The following is a 20,502-nucleotide window of genomic DNA, read 5'->3' as shown; positions in this document are numbered from 1 at the left end:
ATGGGTACTCTTCTTTTAATGTTTTCAGTCTCAGTTTCATGAGTCGCTTCTTCATCATCACTTGTCGCGCCGCGCGGCGCGAGCCGAGAGCTCGACTTCTGCCGGGCGTTCGGCTCGGGCCGCGCACCGCGTTATTAAGACGCGGCGCGCCCCCAGCCTCTCCTGCGCGTTTCGAGGCCCCAGATTTGCTTGGGGCCTCGTTCTTCCTTCTGCCTTTCACTGTCCCAGGGGTCTCTGAACCCTCTTACCTGTTTTTCTTCGTTTCTTTGTCCTTTCTTCTTTTTTGCAGTCTGTTGTGTGCCTTTCTTTATGTTTTTTCCTCCTTCCCAGATTCCTGTGCTTTCCCAGCATTCCTTGTTCCCTATTCTCTATGGTTCCTCTACTATTCTGTTCTATGCATTATTTCCCTATCTAAGATGGTGTCCTTTTACTTCCTGTGGGTCACTTCCTGTTTTTTGGTATATAAGGGCTGTGTTTTTCCTCTTTCTTTGCGCTGCAACCCTTTCTGCTCAGTTAGTGTCTTCGCTCCTGATTTCCTTGCCTTTTGGTTTTGGATTCAGCATTCTGTGTTTTCTGATTTTTGCTCCTTTTGGATTCCTGTTTGTTTGTTCTTGTTTTTCTCCAGGAGTCTTCCTGTTTGGAGGTTTTTTCCCCTTTTTAAGGGGTTTTTTCCCTCTGGCGCTACTTTCTGAAGGGCACGGTCTGTTCTTGGTGTCTCCATTGCCTACAGCACCGTGGCTACCAGAAAGAGTCGCCCCTTTTTGGGCCAAAGCCGAACATTGAAGATTCACGCCACCAGATCTGCAAATTCCAGGCGCAAGCAGCACGTGAGTCGTGACAGATTGCAGCGCCTAACCATTCCGACGTCCTCAAACACCATGGATAATACAGTGGCGGCTGCTGCAGATCCGGAGCAATCTCTGCTGACCACGATTCAGCAACAAGCCCAGGAATTGCAACAACTACGTAATGAAAATGCTGCGTTACGACAGGCTTTGGCCCTCCGCACCAGTGATGTTCCGACAATCTCCGCTTCTACCCCTTGTTTCTCTGGTGAACCAACCAAGCTTCGCGAGTTCTTGGATGCTTTAACGGTGTATTTCGCCTTCCGACCTACTCAATTCTCCCACGACAGGACCAAGGTGGGTTATCTTATCAGTGCCTTATCCGGTCCAGCCTTGGCCTGGGCAACCCCGATGGTGTCCTCCAACGACCCTGTATTGTCAGACTATTCCGCCTTTGTGAGTCGCTTCAAACAGATGTTTAGCCGTCCTGGATTGGAAGCCTCCGCTGAAGAAGCCTTGTGCGACATCCAACAAGGCTCCCAAGACGTCCTGCAATATATAACCCGTTTTCGTCAGCTGGCGGCAGAGACCACTTGGGTGGAACGTACTCTGGTAACATTATTTCGTAGAGGACTCAAAGAAGAAATAAAGGATGAACTAGTGCGGAAGATCTTCGTGGCCTGATGGATCAAGCACTGTCCATCGAATATCGTCTTCAGGAACGGAGATCGGAAAAGAAAAGGAGTAGAGGGTTTGCCCAGCCAAGTAGCTCACGTGCATACCTGCAGCGTTCCGAGGAACCTCGCACTCCTGCTAGAGACATCGAAGGGGAACCCATGCAGGTGGATACTACCCGAGGTCCGCTCTCTGCTAGTGAACGAGAAGACAGACGCAAGAGAGGGTTGTGCCTGTATTGTGGTTCTGCTGGTCACATGCTCCGTACCTGTCCAGTACGTCCGTCCAGGCCTTCGGGAAACGCCATCTCCCGTCCTCTGTAAGAAGGGAGGGGACGGGATCTACAGCTATACCTTCCATCAGCTCCTTTAATGACAATACAACTGCCTTGTTCATCTTTCCTGTCCTGTTACAACTTCCTGACGGTCGTCAAGAAAAGACTATGGCATTACTAGATTGTGGTGCTAGTGGTATATACATGGACAAGACGTGGGCTGCTGCTAACCTAGTTCCTACTCAAGCAAAAGAAGTACCCGAACAGGTACACACTGTGGATGGATCTTTGATATCCTCTGGTCCTGTAGACACCACTACCCTGATGTTAAGTCTACAGGTGGGAAACCATCAAGAACACATCTCCTTCGATCTTATTACGTCCCCTAACCATACCATCATTCTTGGAATTCCGTGGTTCATCAGACATAACCCATATATAAATTGGGTTACCCGGACAGTCTTTGTCTTCGCAATTTTGTCATGAGAACTGTTTTACTTCCGACAAGTATTGGTCTCCGAAAAGATCCTTAGCTACTGAAGGTGCCACTGGTATGTCCATTAATACGGTCCAAGGGGTCCCAGACCACTATTTGGAGTTTCAGGATGTTTTCCAAAAACCGTCAAAACCTGTGCTACCTCCACATCGAGAATATGATTGTGCAATTCCATTGGAACCCGGCACAATTGTTCCTTTTGGGAGGATGTACTCCCTCACGGAACCCGAAAAAGAAGTTCTAAAGGAGTATCTGGACGAAAATATACAGAGTGGTCTTATTGTTCCATCGTCGTCTCCGGCTGGGGCCCCTCTCTTTTTTGTGCCCAAGAAAACTAAGGATCTTCGTCCGTGCCTGGATTTTCGAGGTCTGAATAAAATTACCATTAAAGATCGTTATCCTTTGCCTCCCATCAGGGACATACTGGAAGCAATCAGAGGGGCCCAACGTTTTACTAAATTGGATTTACGAGGAGCCTACCACCTTTTACGCATAAGAGAAGGCGACGAATGGAAGACAGCATTCAGGACCCCATTTGGCCATTTTGAATATAGGGTTATGCCGTTTGGTCTTACTAACGCCCCCGCAATCTTCCAGAGATTTATGGACTCAGTGTTTTCAGACCTACTGAATCAGACAGTCGTGATCTACCTAGATGATATTCTTATTTATTCTAGAAATCCTGAACTCCATACTTCCCATGTGAAACAAGTTCTTCAAAGACTTCGTGATCATCAACTATTTTGCAAACCAGAGAAATGTGAGTTCGACATGACGGAAGTCAAATATCTGGGCTATCATTTAAGTCCCACCGGCATAGCTATGGATCAAGAAAAGGTACAAGCTATCCTAGAGTGGCCTTCTCCTTCTACCATAAAAGAAACACAATGTTTCCTAGGTTTAGCAAACTTCTATCGACAATTCATTCTAGACTTTGCCAGTCAGACTAGCCACATAACTCACACCTTAAAGAAGGACAATTTAAAGAAGGGGTTTGTCTGGACTGAGGCTGCTGAAGCAGCCTTTCAAAGCTTAAAGAGAGCCTTCACCCAAGCCCCCATCTTAAGACATCCAGATACCACCAAACAATTTATAGTAGTAACTGATGCTTCTGAGAGAGCCATCGGAGCTGTCTTACTCCAACGACAAGAGGATGATGGCCTTGAACATCCTGTTTTCTATTTGTCTCATATCCTTTCCACAGCTGAACAACATTATTCCGTACTTGAAAGGGAATTATTGGCTCTGAAAACAGCCTGCCTTGAGTGGAGACAGTTTCTGATGGGTTCCAAGGAACCATTTGAGGTGAGGACAGACCACCGTAATTTACAATGTTTAAGAAATTTTGTATGCCAGAATAGTCGTCAGGCCCGCTGGGCCTTTTTCTTCAGTCAGTACGATTTTTATATTACATATATTCCAGGATCTCAAAACATTCTGGCTGATGCTCTGTCTCGCCGATATCCAGAGTGTTCTCCTTCCTCATCCCAGTATCTTCTAGAACCCAGTAAGATCATTGGAGTGGCTCAGTCTTTCCTGGAAGAAGTACAACAAGAATACGCCAACCTATCGGACCATGACATAGAAGAACTAAGACCATTATTGTACAAGAAACAAGGATATTTTTATTACCAAGACCTGATATTCCTCCCTACAAACAAGGTGCAAAAGAAAGCATTACAAATGTGCCATGATTCCCCTGTAGCTAGTCATAAAGGCATCAAAGCCACACAAGAACTACTTTCACGATTTTTCTGGTGGCCTACCTGGAAACTGGATGTGGAAAAATACGTTCAGGCCTGTCCCATATGTGCCCAAGTCAAAATACCTCACACCAGACCGGCAGGATTACTACAGCCTTTGCCTGTTCCATCGGCCCCATGGCATACTATCTCTACTGATTTTATGTGTTCACTCCCACCATCAGCAGGAAACCGGGTTATCATGGTCACAGTGGATTCTTTCACAAAGATGGCTCATTTCACTGGCCTAAAAAGGCTGCCTACTTCTCAAGAACTAAGTCAAATATTCATAGATCATGTCTTCCGTCTCCATGGACTTCCACATACCATAATATCTGATAGAGGACCTCAGTACATCTCCCGATTTTGGAAGCATTTTTGTAAAACACTGAATATAAATAGAGCCCTGTCTTCAGGGTTCCATCCTCAGACCAACGGACAGACTGAGCGTCTGAACCAAGGACTGGAGCAATATCTTCGATGCTTTTGCAATTCTACCCAAAGTAACTGGAGCACTTACCTCTCTTTAGCTGAATTTTCCTACAATAACTCAGTCCATAGTGCCTCCAAGGTCACTCCCTTTTTCTGTTCCTATGGTTTTCATCCTACCTCTTTCCCTACTTCTCCACAATCCAACTCTCCTCTACCTGCTATTACCTATTTCTCCAAACGCCTTCTCCAACTCCATAAACTAATTTGATCTAATTTGTTACATACCAAGAGGTATATGAAGAAGGCTGCAGACAAGAGACGTACAACCAATCCAAATTATCATCTGCAAGATAAAGTCTGGCTCTCCTCCAAATTCTTGCCCTCCCGTCTCTCTCAAAACAAGTTCACACCTCGTTACTATGGGCCTTTCCGTATTCTCCAGTTGGTCAATCCTGTCACTGTCCGTCTTCACTTACCCCATACATGGAAGATCCATCATCCGGTTTTTCATGTTTCTCAGCTTAAACCTTATGTGCCTGATCCTTACTCACGTCAGTTTCCTTGTCCACCTCCTGTCCTTGTGGATGATGTTCCTGAATATGAAGTGCAGGAAATTTGTGACTCTCGTCTTTTTCATAAACGACTTCAGTATCTGATTCATTGGAAGGGTTATCCTCTCAGTGAATGTTCATGGGAAGATGCCTCTTCCGTTCACGCTCCTCTCCTGATTCAACGCTTTCACTGTTTATTCCCTCTTAAACCTGGGCCTTCGGGAGGGGGACCTACTGTCGCGCCGCACCGCGCGGCGCGAGCCGAGAGCTCGACTTCTGCCGGGCGTTCGGCTCGGGCCGCGCACCGCGTTATTAAGACGCGGCGCGCCCCCAGCCTCTCCTGCGCGTTTCGAGGCCCCAGATTTGCTTGGGGCCTCGTTCTTCCTTCTGCCTTTCACTGTCCCAGGGGTCTCTGAACCCTCTTACCTGTTTTTCTTCGTTTCTTTGTCCTTTCTTCTTTTTTGCAGTCTCTTGTGTGCCTTTCTTTATGTTTTTTCCTCCTTCCCAGATTCCTGTGCTTTCCCAGCATTCCTTGTTCCCTATTCTCTATGGTTCCTCTACTATTCTGTTCTATGCATTATTTCCCTATCTAAGATGGTGTCCTTTTACTTCCTGTGGGTCACTTCCTGTTTTTTGGTATATAAGGGCTGTGTTTTTCCTCTTTCTTTGCGCTGCAACCCTTTCTGCTCAGTTAGTGTCTTCGCTCCTGATTTCCTTGCCTTTTGGTTTTGGATTCAGCATTCTGTGTTTTCTGATTTTTGCTCCTTTTGGATTCCTGTTTGTTTGTTCTTGTTTTTCTCCAGGAGTCTTCCTGTTTGGAGGTTTTTTCCCCTTTTTAAGGGTTTTTTTCCCTCTGGCGCTACTTTCTGAAGGGCACGGTCTGTTCTTGGTGTCTCCATTGCCTACAGCACCGTGGCTACCAGAAAGAGTCGCCCCTTTTTGGGCCAAAGCCGAACATTGAAGATTCACGCCACCAGATCTGCAAATTCCAGGCGCAAGCAGCACGTGAGTCGTGACATCACTATTCGTCTGAACCTCTATTCCAGCAGTTGAACAATTAATCGAACATCTGGTTTTGCACAAGTCCCTTCCCAGTAGAGATACTGGACTTGAGTCACAGACTACAAACTTATGCAGTCCCTGGAAGTTGCCAATCTCAACCTGTACTGGATCTGTGATTGGATTTATTAGCTGTCTGTTTGCTACTCCCACACCCTGAACTGTCCTGCCTGAAAGAGGTAAGTTCGGAACTTCCGCACTTCTCACTGTAGAGCGAGTAGCTCCTGTGTCCTCTAGGAATGAAACTCTGTGACCCATCACCCTTCCCTTCACAAATGGTCCTCTCTGATCTACCTCTAGGAACGCTGCAAGCATACATGGCTCTTTATCTGAACTAATACTCATCCATTCATCGTTTATTTCATTCTCACTATGTAATGGGAATTGGTGCATTGTGTCACCACTTCTGTCTTGTCTCTGACCTGTGACCTGCTGAGTAAGCATCATCTGTTGCTGTTCCATCGGGGCTTGAGGTATCTGCATTTGATGTCTAGGTACCATAGGAACCTGCTGCTGCATTGGTTGAAACTGTGTCACTTGTGCACAAGGCACTTGCACCTGCTGCATGGGTTGAAAATTCTGCACTTGATTCTGAAAATTCGGAGTAAGTCCTCTCATTCTAGGGACTTTCACAGTTTGAAATGCATTGACATCACCACTTTGCTGAACATCACCATCCTGCACCATCAACGGACACTCCCGCTTCCAGTGTCCCACGTTTCTGCACAGATGACACAGTAACATCTTTTTCATCCATTGCACATCATTCTGAACCACTACTGTATTCAAATCCGGACCACGATTCATGTTGACTCCACAACCCCTACCTCTCACCTGAGGTTGGAACATGACAGATCCCTGCTGTTGCAGCATCTGTTGCATTTAAGCTCCCTGCACTCCTGTTTGAGCTGCCTTAATTTGCATCACATTGCTTTCTCCTTCAACTTCTTCTGCTTCAACTCAATCTCATCACTACAGTATTTCACATACTGCAATACCTCATCAGTCGGCTTCGCTTACCAGCAAATCAAATGACTCTTAATCATCTGACCTATTTCAGGTCTTAACCCTTCTACGAATCTGAACACAAAGTGCAACATGTCTTTTGGCTCAATCGCTTTCTTACTACTGTATTCCTTGAACGCTTTCAGCAGTCTCTCATAATAGGTATGTATTGACTCTTTTATTTCCTGCACTGTCCTGTCAATCCTCTGCCAATCAGTATTCTTAGGCGGAATTCTCGTCTTCAGGAACTCAATCACCTTATAATAATGTTTGATCACTGCTCTCTTGCACTCGACCCACAAATCACTATCTTCAATAAAGTATTCATGTCTTCCCACATACATTTCGAAAGCTTCACAAATCTCTCTGTCTGCTGATACCGCTCAACCGGTTTCTCTCTCAATTTTGGATAATCATTTGTGAATGACAGAATATCACTCCTGTGCCAAGGTACATGAACAAAGTGCCCCCCATGGAATTTCCCTCATTGGTAAAATTTTTACTGGATCCTTGTCTTTCTGAACGCTTTAAGACCCTTCTTGTGAATCTCGTTCCCGATTATCCTTCTTCACCCACCTGCCTTCCCACTTCTCTAATGCTCCCCAAATCTGAGCACTCTGCAATAATTCTCTAAGGTGCGCTTTCATCCTTGCTGGCCTCATGTGTTCAAAATCTTTTGCCTCAAAATCTAACCTGTAGCTCATTTTCAAATGCTTTGTTTTCTCAATTTCTGTGTCATGTTTATCTGCCAATTTCTGATGTATCTTGCCCACTTCTTTCGCAATTCTAGGACAAAAGTATCTCAGCTCTTCTTCTGTATAGGATTCCAACCTATTCACTCCCATCGTTCCATCAACTAGCTCAGTTATCTCTGTAGCCAATCTTACATGATTAATCTGCTCTTCACCCTTGGATGCGTTTCGAGGAGTATTCAAAGTGTCTAATCACTCATTTAACTGCTGTGCTGTTAATCCCTGCAATGAAATATTACTCACGCTCTGCAATGGCACCTGTTGTACCACTGCACCTGGAGTTGCGGTGTCAAAAGCTTCAAGCTCTGACTTGCACTCGGGCCATTTAACGTATCTGGAAGCACAACAAGTGGACTAAGATCCATTAATGGTCTAGATCCTTCAAGGGTCTGACTCATAGATGATATTACCTGCACATGATCTCTCACCCCCCTCCTCGCGAGGCTTTGTGACATTTCACCCTGTACTCCTGCAATTGACTTATCCTGTGCAAACAGTGGTACCGCTGGACCAACAGTTATTGGCAGCGATATTGCATCTCGTGCTGCTCTGACACCCGCATTTTGTGGAAGGGCTACTCCCATATTCTGATTCATCACTGGTGTCACATCTGACTGTGTCCCTGTCATTGGTGTGAACTTCGGCAAACCCTCTGGCTGTGCCTAAGGCAACAACATTGGAGTCTGCTCAGTCTGAACTAGCATTGTCCTTGGAACCATTAGCTCCGTAGGAACCACTAATTTTGAAGTTATCTCAAGAATTGGTACTTCTGGATAAATTCTCTGTATTGGTGTTAGGTGCATCTGTGCTTGAACTACCGAAGTAGTCATTGCATTAGGAGTACTCTGCACTACCCTTTGTACCTGTCCATTATCTGCTTGCACTGGTCCCACTACCCCTGACACTTGGGCTCGGGCAATTGGAGCAGAACTAGTACTTGGACCGCCCTCCTGTACCGCATATGGTGGAGGTCAGTCCCTCAACACCTGAGTAATAAGGTCCTCAATATCTGAATCTTCTTCTTCCACATAAGTCTTTCTTTTTCTTGCCCCCTGAACTCTTTTCACTCTTACTAGCATCCTCTGTCTCTCCTGACTCTTCTTCTGTATTTGCACGGAATAACTTAACCCCCTACAACGTTGCCATTCTCCACTTTTTCTGTTCCCAATCCCATCTCGCCTCTGCTATATACTTCTCTACCTTCCTTATTCTCCTCTGGAATTTCATTTCTTGCTGCTGTCTTGCTATGAGCTCCCAAACTGCTAAAGCCTCAAACTATGCTGGTCTCGGACGTGGCTTAGTCTCATATAATGTCATTCGCAACTGATCCAAAATTCTCAAATTGAACGTTCCATGCTCTGGAAACACTAAAGCTCCCTGTTTCTGTGTCAATTTGCACCACTGCTTTAACCAAAGACATGGCGCGACACCACTCTCCTCCATCACAATAAATGCCTGAGAATTTTCCGGCGGGGTCGGCTTCCCAACTGTCGCCTTAATGTAAGAATTTCATGGCACTCCTGAATGCTTTGAAAAACGCAGTCTTCTCTTTTGTATTTATCCGATTCAATAAGGAAATGACTTTTACTCCTAAGATTCCTTTCACCTGCTTACTCAACCAATAGCCTCTTATGGACGGCTGCCAATCCGCTCGCGATTCTTCTCACTAACCAACCTATCCCAGCGTGGCTCACTCTGACGTCACACCCACACACTGCGGCTGACAGTCTTGCGGCTTGTCCTCCTAGTCTTCAACTCACATGAAACTAATGCAAAAGTATTGCGAGCACTAACCAGAAACCAATAACTAAAAACAAATCAGCTGGTTTACTACAGGAAGGTACACAATCGCTTCAGAGACCTTACGGATTTTCACTGATGGCCCTTTCGCTCAAGCAGCTATTCCTCTTTCTCAGTCTTCCACGTTCGCAAGCAAATTCGACCCGCGAATTTCACTCTCAACTGATCAGTGGTTCTGTCCTGGTGCACATAGGATTTGCCAAATCTCAGTCAAAAATTTCCCTTACTCACTTAACTTACGCACCGACTTGTTGACCACGCCCGATCAACCTACTAAACCAGACAGATTACAACATATAACTAAGTGCCTTCTACACTTGTCAATATACTCCGGAGTCTTAGACCATGCAGGGTCCGTACATCACCAACACCCACTTGAACAATTTTTGAGCACAAAGCGCCAAACACATATGAAGTTTGATGACTTTCCTACTCTCATACTGCGGAGTACGCACACTCCTACTAAACCTCAACTGGAGTACGCAGACTCCCTACTTCCCTCACATACATCACAATTCACCTGCGATTTGCATAAGCCTCTGCAAGCGCAACCTACCACTTTCACACTATCACAAAGACGCCGAGAACATACCCAACTTTACTAGCGAGATCCAGGATCTGGGAAAGTAATTTCTGGGCTTAAGGGGACATCATCTTTGCTACAATTTCCATTTCAGAAAACAAAAATTCAAACCTCATAAAATTAATAACTAACCCTAATTTAAACTACTACCATAACCATCAGTCACCACATAACTAGTTCTCCAAGGAAACTAACCATCAAGCTGCTACCAAAAACTGCTAGCACGCCTGGTCCTTAGTAAGTAAACTAACAAGGGGATGTGTATAGGCCGATCAATCGATAACGTCAATATTTCATGAATAACCACAACTCAATTATACGTTTTATCAATTTTATTTCCCTATTAGTTACAATACTAGTCCATTGATTAATTCAAACTTTATTCGATCAGCTGAGTATTAGTTCATTAAGGACCACCAATAACATAATCTAATCAAAACTTGAGAAAACATATGCTTTAATGCTTCAGCATAAGCTAACAAAGATGACTATATCTGCATTAATAGCAGAATTCAGCAATCAGTTAGTCAATCGTTTGTCACTGTAAACGTCACCCAAAGGAAACCTTACCTAACCCAAATTAGCATCAGCATGTGGGACTTCATGCAAAAACAATTTAGAACACGAATTTAGAAAACATCTAGCTAAAAGAAAAACCTATTCAAACAGCGCAGTTGGTACCTAGAAAGAAAAGCGCAAAAAGTTAGTCACATTGTCATAGCTACCTAGCCACAGAATGGATCAGCAACAAAGTCAGTCTTCATCTTCAGGTCATCAATCGATCAGCAACACATCAGGCTCTCAAGAGAATGAGCCCAATGACAGAATCTCGAATCGTATCTTCCGACATCTAATATCTGCATCAGTTCTCCCTCGCATCTGAAGATTTTGCCCTTTGTCATGACTTTTTATTAAGGTTACCCAGTCCATCCCCCTAATTCCTAATTGGTCAGTCAATCACTAGTTATTACCCTAACCAATAATATTAATTTTTCAAATTAATGAATTCTAATACTACGCCGTTCTCAGTTTGTTGATTGGTTCACTATACAATGTCCTCAGGTATCGAGAATGTTGCATCTTCTTACCCAGTCAGTGCTTCTGTTGTTCAAGTCCTGGGAAAGTACATCGAGTCTGTCTTACACCAAAATTGTTACATGTTTAGTTCCATCATCTCCTGTCCGTCGGTACATTGAAGAAAATTCTAGCTAAGCAGATTTTATTAACATATGCAGTTCACGGACAGTTCAAAGCACCAGCTTCTCTGCAGTGCACTAGAGATTCAGCTTCTGCATGAGGCCTGGTAACTAGGCCACAACCTCGGCTAAGTTAACTCTTTGATATAATGCAAAACACACGTTATACATCTCAATATGACATATTACTACGTTATTATTACTCTTTCATTATTTCACACATTTTTTATCATTTTAGTACAAGTTTGTGTAAGTTGGCTGTCACTCTCCGTGGGCACATTTTCAAACGTGCACATCAATTTCTCTACGCTTAGTTTTCTTGTTACTCAAAACACATAAACATTCATTAATAATTTATAATTAGCATATCTGGTTCAACACCAGTTAAATCATTTGAGTGTGTGCGGTATTGAAAATAACAAGGATCAGATGTTATCGCACTTACACATTTCCAGTATGGGGATGCACTGAATAATATTTTGATCACAAATGAGTTAGTCTTTTAACGGACTGTGTGAAGGCCACTCCTAATCACCACCCAACCGTTACAGTAGGAAAAAACCCTACTACTATAGATTTTTATGTTAATTATTAATGATTATAATTGATCAGTAACTGATTTTAAAGTAATCCCATATTCAGCCAGTGATCATAACCCCTTAGTATCCTCTTTTAAGTGGAATTATGCTATAATTGAACCTAAATGAACAACCACCCCCATTGCATTTAAAACAAACAAAGGGTGCAGATTAAAATGGAAGCGGGTTTGACCTGAAAACATTTGTGGGGGAAATTGTGATGAAAAACTGAGTTAGTTAATAGATGCCTATCGAATGAGGCCTCCACGGTGTGTCTAGTCCAGATTTTGAGAGTTTATGTTCTCTTATTTCCCATGCTTTAACAGCTTCATACCCCATCCTCGACTCCTCAGTGTTTTAACAGTGCTTATTCGAAATTGCATAGGCAATTAAAAATGGCTCCAAAGGCTGCCCCAAAAGATAGGTGTAGGAAGTTGGCTCTGTATGCACTATTTCAAAGTAAGGAATAGTATGCACAGAGTCCAAGGGTTCTCCTTAGAGGTAAGATAGTGGCAAAAAGAGATAATACTAATGCTCTATTTTGTGGTAGTGTGGTCGAGCAGTAGGCTTATCAAAGGAGTAGTGTTAAGCATTTGTTGTACATACACACAGGCAATAAATGAGGAACACACACTCGGAGACAAATCCAGCCAATAGGTTTTGTTATAGAAAAATATATTTTCTTAGTTTATTTTAAGAACCACAGGTTAAAATTCTACATGTAATATCTCATTTGAAAGGTATTGCAGGTAAGTACTTTAGGAACTTTGAATCATTACATTAGCATGTATACTTTTTACATAAAACACAATAAGCTGTTTTAAAAGTGGACACAGTGCAATTTTCACAGTTCCTGGGGGAGGTAAGTTTTTGTTAGTTTTGTCAGGTAAGTAAATCACTTACAAGTCTCAGGTTTCGGTCCAAGGTAGCCCACCGTTGGGGGTTCAGAGCAACCCTAAAGTTACCACACCAGCAGCTCAGGGCCGGTCAGGTGCAGAGGTCAAAGAGGTGCCCAAAACGCATAGGCTTCAATGGAGAGAAGGGGGTGCCCCGGTTCCGGTCTGCCAGCAGGTAAGTACCCGCGTCTTCGGAGGGCAGACCAGGGGGGTTTTGTAGGGCACCGGGGGGGACACAAGTCCACACAGAAAGTACACCCTCAGCAGCGCGGGGGCGGCCGGGTGCAGTGTGCAAACAAGCGTCGGGTTCTCTGTAGATTTCAATGAGAGATCAAGGGATCTCTTCAGCGGTGCAGGCAGGCAAGGGGGTGGCTCCTCGGGGTAGCCACCACCTGGGCAAGGGAGAGGGCCTCCTGGGGGTCACTCCTGCACAGTAGTTCCGTTCTTTTAGGTGCTGGGGGCTGCGGGTGCAGGGTCTTTTCCAGCCGTCGGGAAATGGAGTTCAGGCAGTCGCGGTCAGGGGGAGCCTCGGGATTCCCTCTGCAGGTGTCGCTGTGCGGGCTCAGGGGGGACAACTTTGGTTACTCACGGTCTCGGAGTCGCCGGAGGGTCCTCCCTGAGGTGTTGATTCTCCACCAGTCGAGTCTGGGTCGCCGGGTGCAGTGTTGCAAGTCTCACGCTTCTTGCGGGGAGTTGCAGGGGTCTTTAAATCTGCTCCTTGAAACAAAGTTGCAGTTCTTTTGGAGCAGTGCCGCTGTCCTCGGGAGTTTCTTGTCTTTCTTGAAGCAGGGCAGTCCTCAGAGGATTCAGAGGTCGCTGGTCCAATGGAAAGCGTCGCTGGAGCAGGGTTCTTTGGAAGGCAGGAGACAGGCCGGTAGGACTGGGGCCAAAGCAGTTGGTGTCTTCTGTTCTTCCTCTGCAGGGGTTTTTCAGCTCGGCAGTCTTCTTCTTCTTGTAGTTTCAGGAATCTAAATTCTTAGGTTCAGGGGAGCCCTTAAATACTAAATTTAAGGGCGTGTTTAGGTCTGGGGGGTTAGTAGCCAATGGCTACTAGCCCTGAGGGTGGGTACACCCTCTTTGTGCCTCCTCCCAAGGGGAGGGGGTCACATCCCTAATCCTATTGGGGAATCCTCCATCTGCAAGATGGAGGATTTCTAAAAGTTAGAGTCACTTCAGCTCAGGACACCTTAGGGGCTGTCCTGACTGGCCAGTGACTCCTCCTTGTTATTCTCATTATTTTCTCCGGCCTTGCCGCCAAAAGTGGGGGCCGTGGCCGGAGGGGGCGGGCAACTTCACTAGCTGGAGTGTCCTGCGGTGCTGGCACAAAGGGGTGAGCCTTTGAGGCTTACCGCCAGGTGTGACAGCTCCTGCCTGGGGTCAGGTGTTAGCATCTCCACCCAGTGCAGGCTTTGTTACTGGCCTCAGAGTGACAAAGGCACTCTCCCCATGGGGCCAGCAACATGTCTCGGTTGTGGCAGGCTGCTGGAACCAGTCAGCCTACACAGATAGTCGGTTAAGGTTTCAGGGGGCACCTCTAAGGTGCCCTCTGGGGTGTATTTTACAATAAAATGTACACTGGCATCAGTGTGCATTTATTGTGCTGAGAAGTTTGATACCAAACTTTCCAGTTTTCAGTGTAGCCATTATGGTGCTGTGGAGTCCGTGTTTGACAGACTCCCAGACCATATACTCTTATGGCTACCCTGCACTTACAATGTCTAAGGTTTGGCTTAGACACTGTAGGGGCACAGTACTCATGCACTGGTGCCCTCACCTATGGTATAGTGCACCCTGCCTTAGGGCTGTAAGGCCTACTAGAGGGGTGACTTATCTATACTGCATAGGCAGTGTGAGGTTGGCATGGCACCCTGAGGGGAGTGCCATGTCGACTTACTCGTTTTGTTCTCACCAGCACACACAAGCTGGTAAGCAGTGTGTCTGTGCTGAGTGAGGGGTCCCCAGGGTGGCATAAGATATGCTGCAGCCCTTAGAGACCTTCCCTGGCATCAGGGCCCTTGGTACTAGGGGTACCAGTTACAAGGGACTTACCTAGATGCCAGGGTGTGCCAATTGTGGAATCAAAAGTACAGGTTAGGGAAAGAACACTGGTGCTGGGGCTTGGTTAGCAGGCCTCAGCACACTTTCAATTCAAAACATAGCATCAGCAAAGGCAAAAAGTCAGGGGGTAACCATGCCAAGGAGGCATTTCCTTACAATAGGGAAGCAATTATTGCAGCCCACAAGGTATATAAGGTAATAATTGCAGCTAGAAAGGCTGAGCTCGGAAATGAAGCTTGGGATGATAAGCAGGATGTTCAAGGGAGATAAGAAAATTTTGGAAGGCCATAAAACGATCGATGTTTACGGAAGGTCCCCCCTCCCCCCAATATTGAATGTTTAATTTTTTTAAACGTACTTGGTTACACACTTCTCTTGCATTTTTAACCCTTTTAATAAAGTGTTAGCCCCTCAAGAAGAGGATCTATATGTGAGGAAAGGAAGACAATTAGCTGTTCAGTCCCAGTGAACCTATTTAAAAAAAATCCCTACCTATGGGCTGCTTGCCATCATTTTTAGAGCTGCCATTATTAGCCCATTCCCTTAATCTTGGAAAGAGGCCACTGTGGTCCCAATCTTTAAAAAAGGGGATAGAGCCAACCTGGCATGTTATAGGCCGATCTCCTTATAGGGTCCACAGTTGAGATCTAGGGGAGGGTTATTTTAGCATGCCTAGAAGGGTGGGCTACTTCAAATAATACTCTGTGGGATGCCCAATATGGCCTCGGACATTTAATGGGCACGGTTGAGCAGTGTCTTAATTTATTGCTCATTGTTGGTAAATATACCACGTCCATGAAGGACTCTTTACATCTAGTGTTCATTGACTTGTTGTGTGCTTTTGACACTGTCAATTGTGCCAAACTGTGGGACATGTGGGGGTAATATAGGGATGGTTGAACCTCTGGTCATTCTCCTCTGGAGATTGCACTGGAACACTACGGTCAAGTTATGTGTGGACCAGGGAGAGCGAGCACGCCTTCTGTAGTATCTACTGAGGGCATTCCACAGGGATGTATTCTGGACCCCTTTTTTAATCCTTATTTATTTAAACGGCTGAGAAGCCCATTGATTGCAAAAGAAGTTGGACTTTCACAAGAGTGGGCACCTGTTTTATCCCTACGCTTCTCGAAGCAGATGATGCTGTCATTTTAGCGGGGACAGCAAATAGTCTGCAGAAAGCCCTTGATGCCTTTGTTAATTTCATGTCATCCTTGGATTTGAAAATTAATCATTGTAAGTCCTTTGTTGGTATGTGGGCCAAAAACTACTAAGTTTAAGACCTTTAGGCCCATATTTATACTTTTTTAGCACCTGATTTGCGTCATTTTTTGATGCAAAAGCGGCGCAAAGTTGCAAAATACAATTGTATTTTGTAAGTTTGCGCCGTTTTTACGTCAAAAAGAGGCGCAAATGCGGCGCTGAAAAAGTATAAATACGGGCCTTAATATCCAGGGAAACGTGGTAGAAAAAAAGGTACCTAATTTTTGCTGCCTGGGTCTCCTTTTTAACTCACTTTTAAACTGGGCTCCATTGGTGGTGTTAAGAGGCCAAAAAAACAATAGAGCTGTAGAAGCTATTTTTCACTTTGCAGCTAAATTGGGCAACAGACCTGTGAAAGAATTGATAGCTCTTTTTAATACTAAGTGCTTATCTATATCTACTTATGGGACTGGAGTGTGGGGGGGTACCATGGCTGAACCAGACTCCACATTATAGAAAATGGTTTTCTTCGCAGATTTCTGATGGTTCCCCAGAGAGCTGGACTTCAACCTTCTTTTGCCATTCTTAAATGGGTCTTAAATTTTTAGAGGGCTGTGTTGGTCTATCCCCTCCTTGCTTTTGTGGATACCAATCTGGCTAACACCGTAGTTGAAGTTTTTCTAGACCTATCCTCCCGGATTGCTGTTTTGCTTTCACTAATGACCAAGCTGACAAAAATCTCTGGAATGCACTTCTCAGTTCGAAGAAGACATTTATTTTTGGTTCCCCATGAGGTTCCTAAAAAAGGAGATTAGTAGGTCGAAAGCACACGTTTAAAAATAGTCAGAGCAGTGAAAGGAAAATAAACCAAAATGATTCTCAACTGCAATGTACACAGCAAATATATGTAGTTATGATTATGCAAAGCAAAGAAAAACGGATGCGTTTAACATGGCAGTGTCTAACACTACGATAAAGTCAATAGGCAGCTAAACTGAATACAAAATGTAATCTGCAACTGGTGAACACTAGGCAGCTAATCCAGGTGCAAAGTGGTGCAACACAAAGTCAGTGGTCAAAAACACATATTTCACTACAACTGCCTGGCCTTGGGTAATGCTGAAAACATTTCTTGGGCTGGTTATATTTGTCATAGTTTTAGGAAGCTGAGTTTTATGGAGTTTTTTGAGGAACCAGCTAAAATTCTGCTATCAGTCCAGAGGTTTATTTAAAATAGCCTACTATGTATAGGCCCAGTTTTAGCATGGGTTACAATTCTTTCAGTCCACCTCTCTGCTAAATTTGGAAATTGTGGTATTCAGCCAGGAGATTAAATCTTAACTTTTTTTATAGAACATTTTCTGATAACCTTACTCCATGTCCATATGGCAACATTTCTAGACAAGGTACCTTGAATTTTCTCATTTTTTTCGCTTTACAAAATCCTCAAGAACAAAGTTTCTACTGCCCCTTTTACATACACAGTTTTAGTTCACATTGAGAAATGTTTTTTTATTTTTTTATTAATCCTCACGATTTGGAAATCTGCTATGCTGTGATTAGTTCTAATAGAGAAGCACTTCATATTAGGAAGTGGTTTGACTAGCACTCCTTTAATGATGTTCTGGTTTGGGGTCATTTAATTTTTGACATGATGAAGTATGCTGCTGTATTAATTGATTAATTGGATGTAATGGATTGTTGACTGTGTTTTTTTTTCTTTCATGGCTGAATATAGATTTTGAATCTGAGTGTTTGAGCATGTAGCTTTGATTTTTATTCCAAAGATGTTAATAAATCAAACAATGACGACTTGTTATTTAGTACAAGGACAAATTACAGGCTCTAGGGGCAAGTGTCTATTAAGGGATTGTGGAGCAAAATGGGCCTCCAGTTGTTGTTTCAGAAGGCACATGGAGGTGCTCGCAGCAGCGCTTAAAGGTAGTTGTATTCACCAAATTCAGCACTTTAAGCTGTCGAGAGCCACATCTTCCTGGCTCCAGCTTGTGTGTACTCCTTGTGCTCAGTCCTATTCTTGCAACACTTAGTGCAGCAATATTCATATTTCTACATTAAACCTAGGCCGGGTGGTCAAGTAGGGAGTCGATCTGCCAAACATTGACTAGCCTCTAGCTCACTTGGATGGTATCTGCTTGATATTCAATTACAGGGAATAGAATCCATGTGCCCCAGCTGGAAACATAAAATACCCTCATCTGCAACTACTCTCTGAATGTAGTGTTTCTGTAGCTTGTTTCTACACCAAAAGCAATTTCTATCGTTCAGACACTTGAATAGCCTTTTATTACCATCACATCTAAATACAACTGGTAGTCTTAATGACCTAAATAAACTCGTGTGTTTTCTCATAATAACCTTCCTTTTGGCAAATGTGTTCTAATGCTGAAAACTAGAATTGCAAATGAAAACATTTTTGAACTTAAACAACATCATTGTGCATAATTTGATTAAAGTCTTGAAAAACGTGGATTCTTGAACCTTTCATTGATGTGACCTGTCTTTCCAACAGGTAGCGGTGTAACCTTGTTGCTTCAATTGTTTGCACTCCTAAGCAGACTGTGCTCCCAAGTAATTGATCTGGCAGCAGGAGAATTCTTAGCTCTCCAGCTCACTGCCATTCAGACTCTACGACCCATCCTTCTGTGCAGCATAGGTCAAGAGCCTGTTTTTGTGGCTCACTTGGGAAGTCATCCAGGAATGTTCTTCTAATGTAAAGAAACTGTGTTCAAAACTAGTATAAAGAAGGTGATGAAAAGTAGTGATAACCTATGTATAATGCTTCTCAAAGAAAGTATGTCTGTGGAATTGATTTGCTATAAAGACGTTTATGTGGGTTTGAAATAATCTGATAGTAATCAGCTTTCAGTTGCCAGATTGTGTTCTTTGTCAAATGATGTAGTCCTACATTAGGCATACACTCTTAGAGTAAGACCAGTGTGACCTAAGGGATCACTGTTGTGGATATTACTGAATGGAGTGTTTTTTTTCTTTTTTAGAAATGTGCTCTTTGAAGATTTTCGAACATGGCTGTCGTACGTTACTAAAGTTGAACTGGAACAAACTGTTGACTTATCATGTGCACAGTATAAATATACAGGTAACAAAACACACTGGAAAAAACAGTGCATTGGTCGGATTCGCTGTGCCTTTCACTTCCGAGAACAAACATGTACTCTGTTTAAACCCCATATTTTGTATGGAAAACCTAATCAGTATTGTACATTTTTCTTGTATTTTGTATGCCACAGCTAGTTTGACCATGTATTCTCATGCTACCCAGAGATGACTGGTAAGGTGAAAATAGTAACATGTTAAAAAGTGTATTAAGTTGATTTTTAGAAGTTTAGTTAGACTAATTCTCTTTTTGCAGGGAAATCTATTTCTTCATTTCAGAGCATTTATGTTCATTGTGCAAATTTAATGACCTTGATTTATTATATTTATATTAAATGACAGCTACTATATATACATCTTACATCGATGCAATTGTAAATCGCTATATTTGCATTGTAATATTTTTTCTGTGGACATTTTATGGTGCTCGGAACATTATGACTCTTAATAACTAATGTAATGCGAATATAGACTGCAACCTTGACTGGATTTGCTGTTTTTAACATAACTGCCTTGTGACTCCTAGATAATGCTTACTAACCTGCAAGTACCACTGTAGATATTTTCAGATGTAGGTAGAAGATACATTTTATTTGATTTTTTTCCTCCACAGAGAAGTATATTTACATTGAGAAATGGGAGTGAGGTCCTTTTTATCGGCAAGCACAAAGTGCTCCGTCTATTCTGTAATCTCTCTTTGGGCTTCAAACCACGCCCATGCCACGTCAGTCACTTACATTGGTTTGTGGGCTTGCCTTTTAAAATCCGCTTGCTTTCATTTGTGAAAGGCATGCATACGTCATGTCTTTTCCGGTGTTTAACCCACCTACACAGCACCGGTAAAGTACCAAAAACATACGAGGCTCGATGTTTTTAGCCTGGGTTTCCGGACTACTTTATCTGTTTATTTTCCACGCAGCGTGATCGCGCTGCATTTTACATAGCGTTGTTTTTTTGCTTTACAACGCTAATACCTCTAACCCGCACAAATGTGAGACCCGTTGCATTGAAAACGCTTGTTATGTTCTGATATCACACCCAAAGTATTTTTCACATAATTTTGTTTCTTTTCTTTCAAGTGATCTATCAAAAGCCTTCATAATAACTGTAAACACCACCCACAGTGCTAAAGAATGATTTCTGCATTTAGTACAAAAATATTGCTCATGTTCATTCATCTTTGCAATATGTTAAAAATAATACATTTATAAAAGTACATCAAAGTTCTTATGAGTTTTCCATGTTTTTACATGATTTATGTTCGATATATCTTTAATTTTTA

The 20,502-nt window shown here is 43.5% G+C and overlaps 1 protein-coding gene across 1 annotated transcript in view; it reads left to right on the top strand.

Moving 5' to 3' along the window:
* OGFOD1 (2-oxoglutarate and iron dependent oxygenase domain containing 1) overlaps positions 1-20,502 on the top strand; it is a 236,901-nt gene that overhangs the window by 69,003 nt on the left and 147,396 nt on the right. The window contains exon 4 of the mRNA XM_069215834.1: positions 19,103-19,203. Coding sequence (XP_069071935.1) covers positions 19,103-19,203 — 101 coding nt within the window. The remainder of the gene's footprint in view (positions 1-19,102; positions 19,204-20,502) is intronic.

Source organism: Pleurodeles waltl, chromosome 12 (genome assembly GCF_031143425.1).
Source record: "Pleurodeles waltl isolate 20211129_DDA chromosome 12, aPleWal1.hap1.20221129, whole genome shotgun sequence".
NCBI lineage: Eukaryota > Metazoa > Chordata > Amphibia > Caudata > Salamandridae > Pleurodeles > Pleurodeles waltl.
This window is presented reverse-complemented; position numbering and strand designations above follow the sequence as displayed.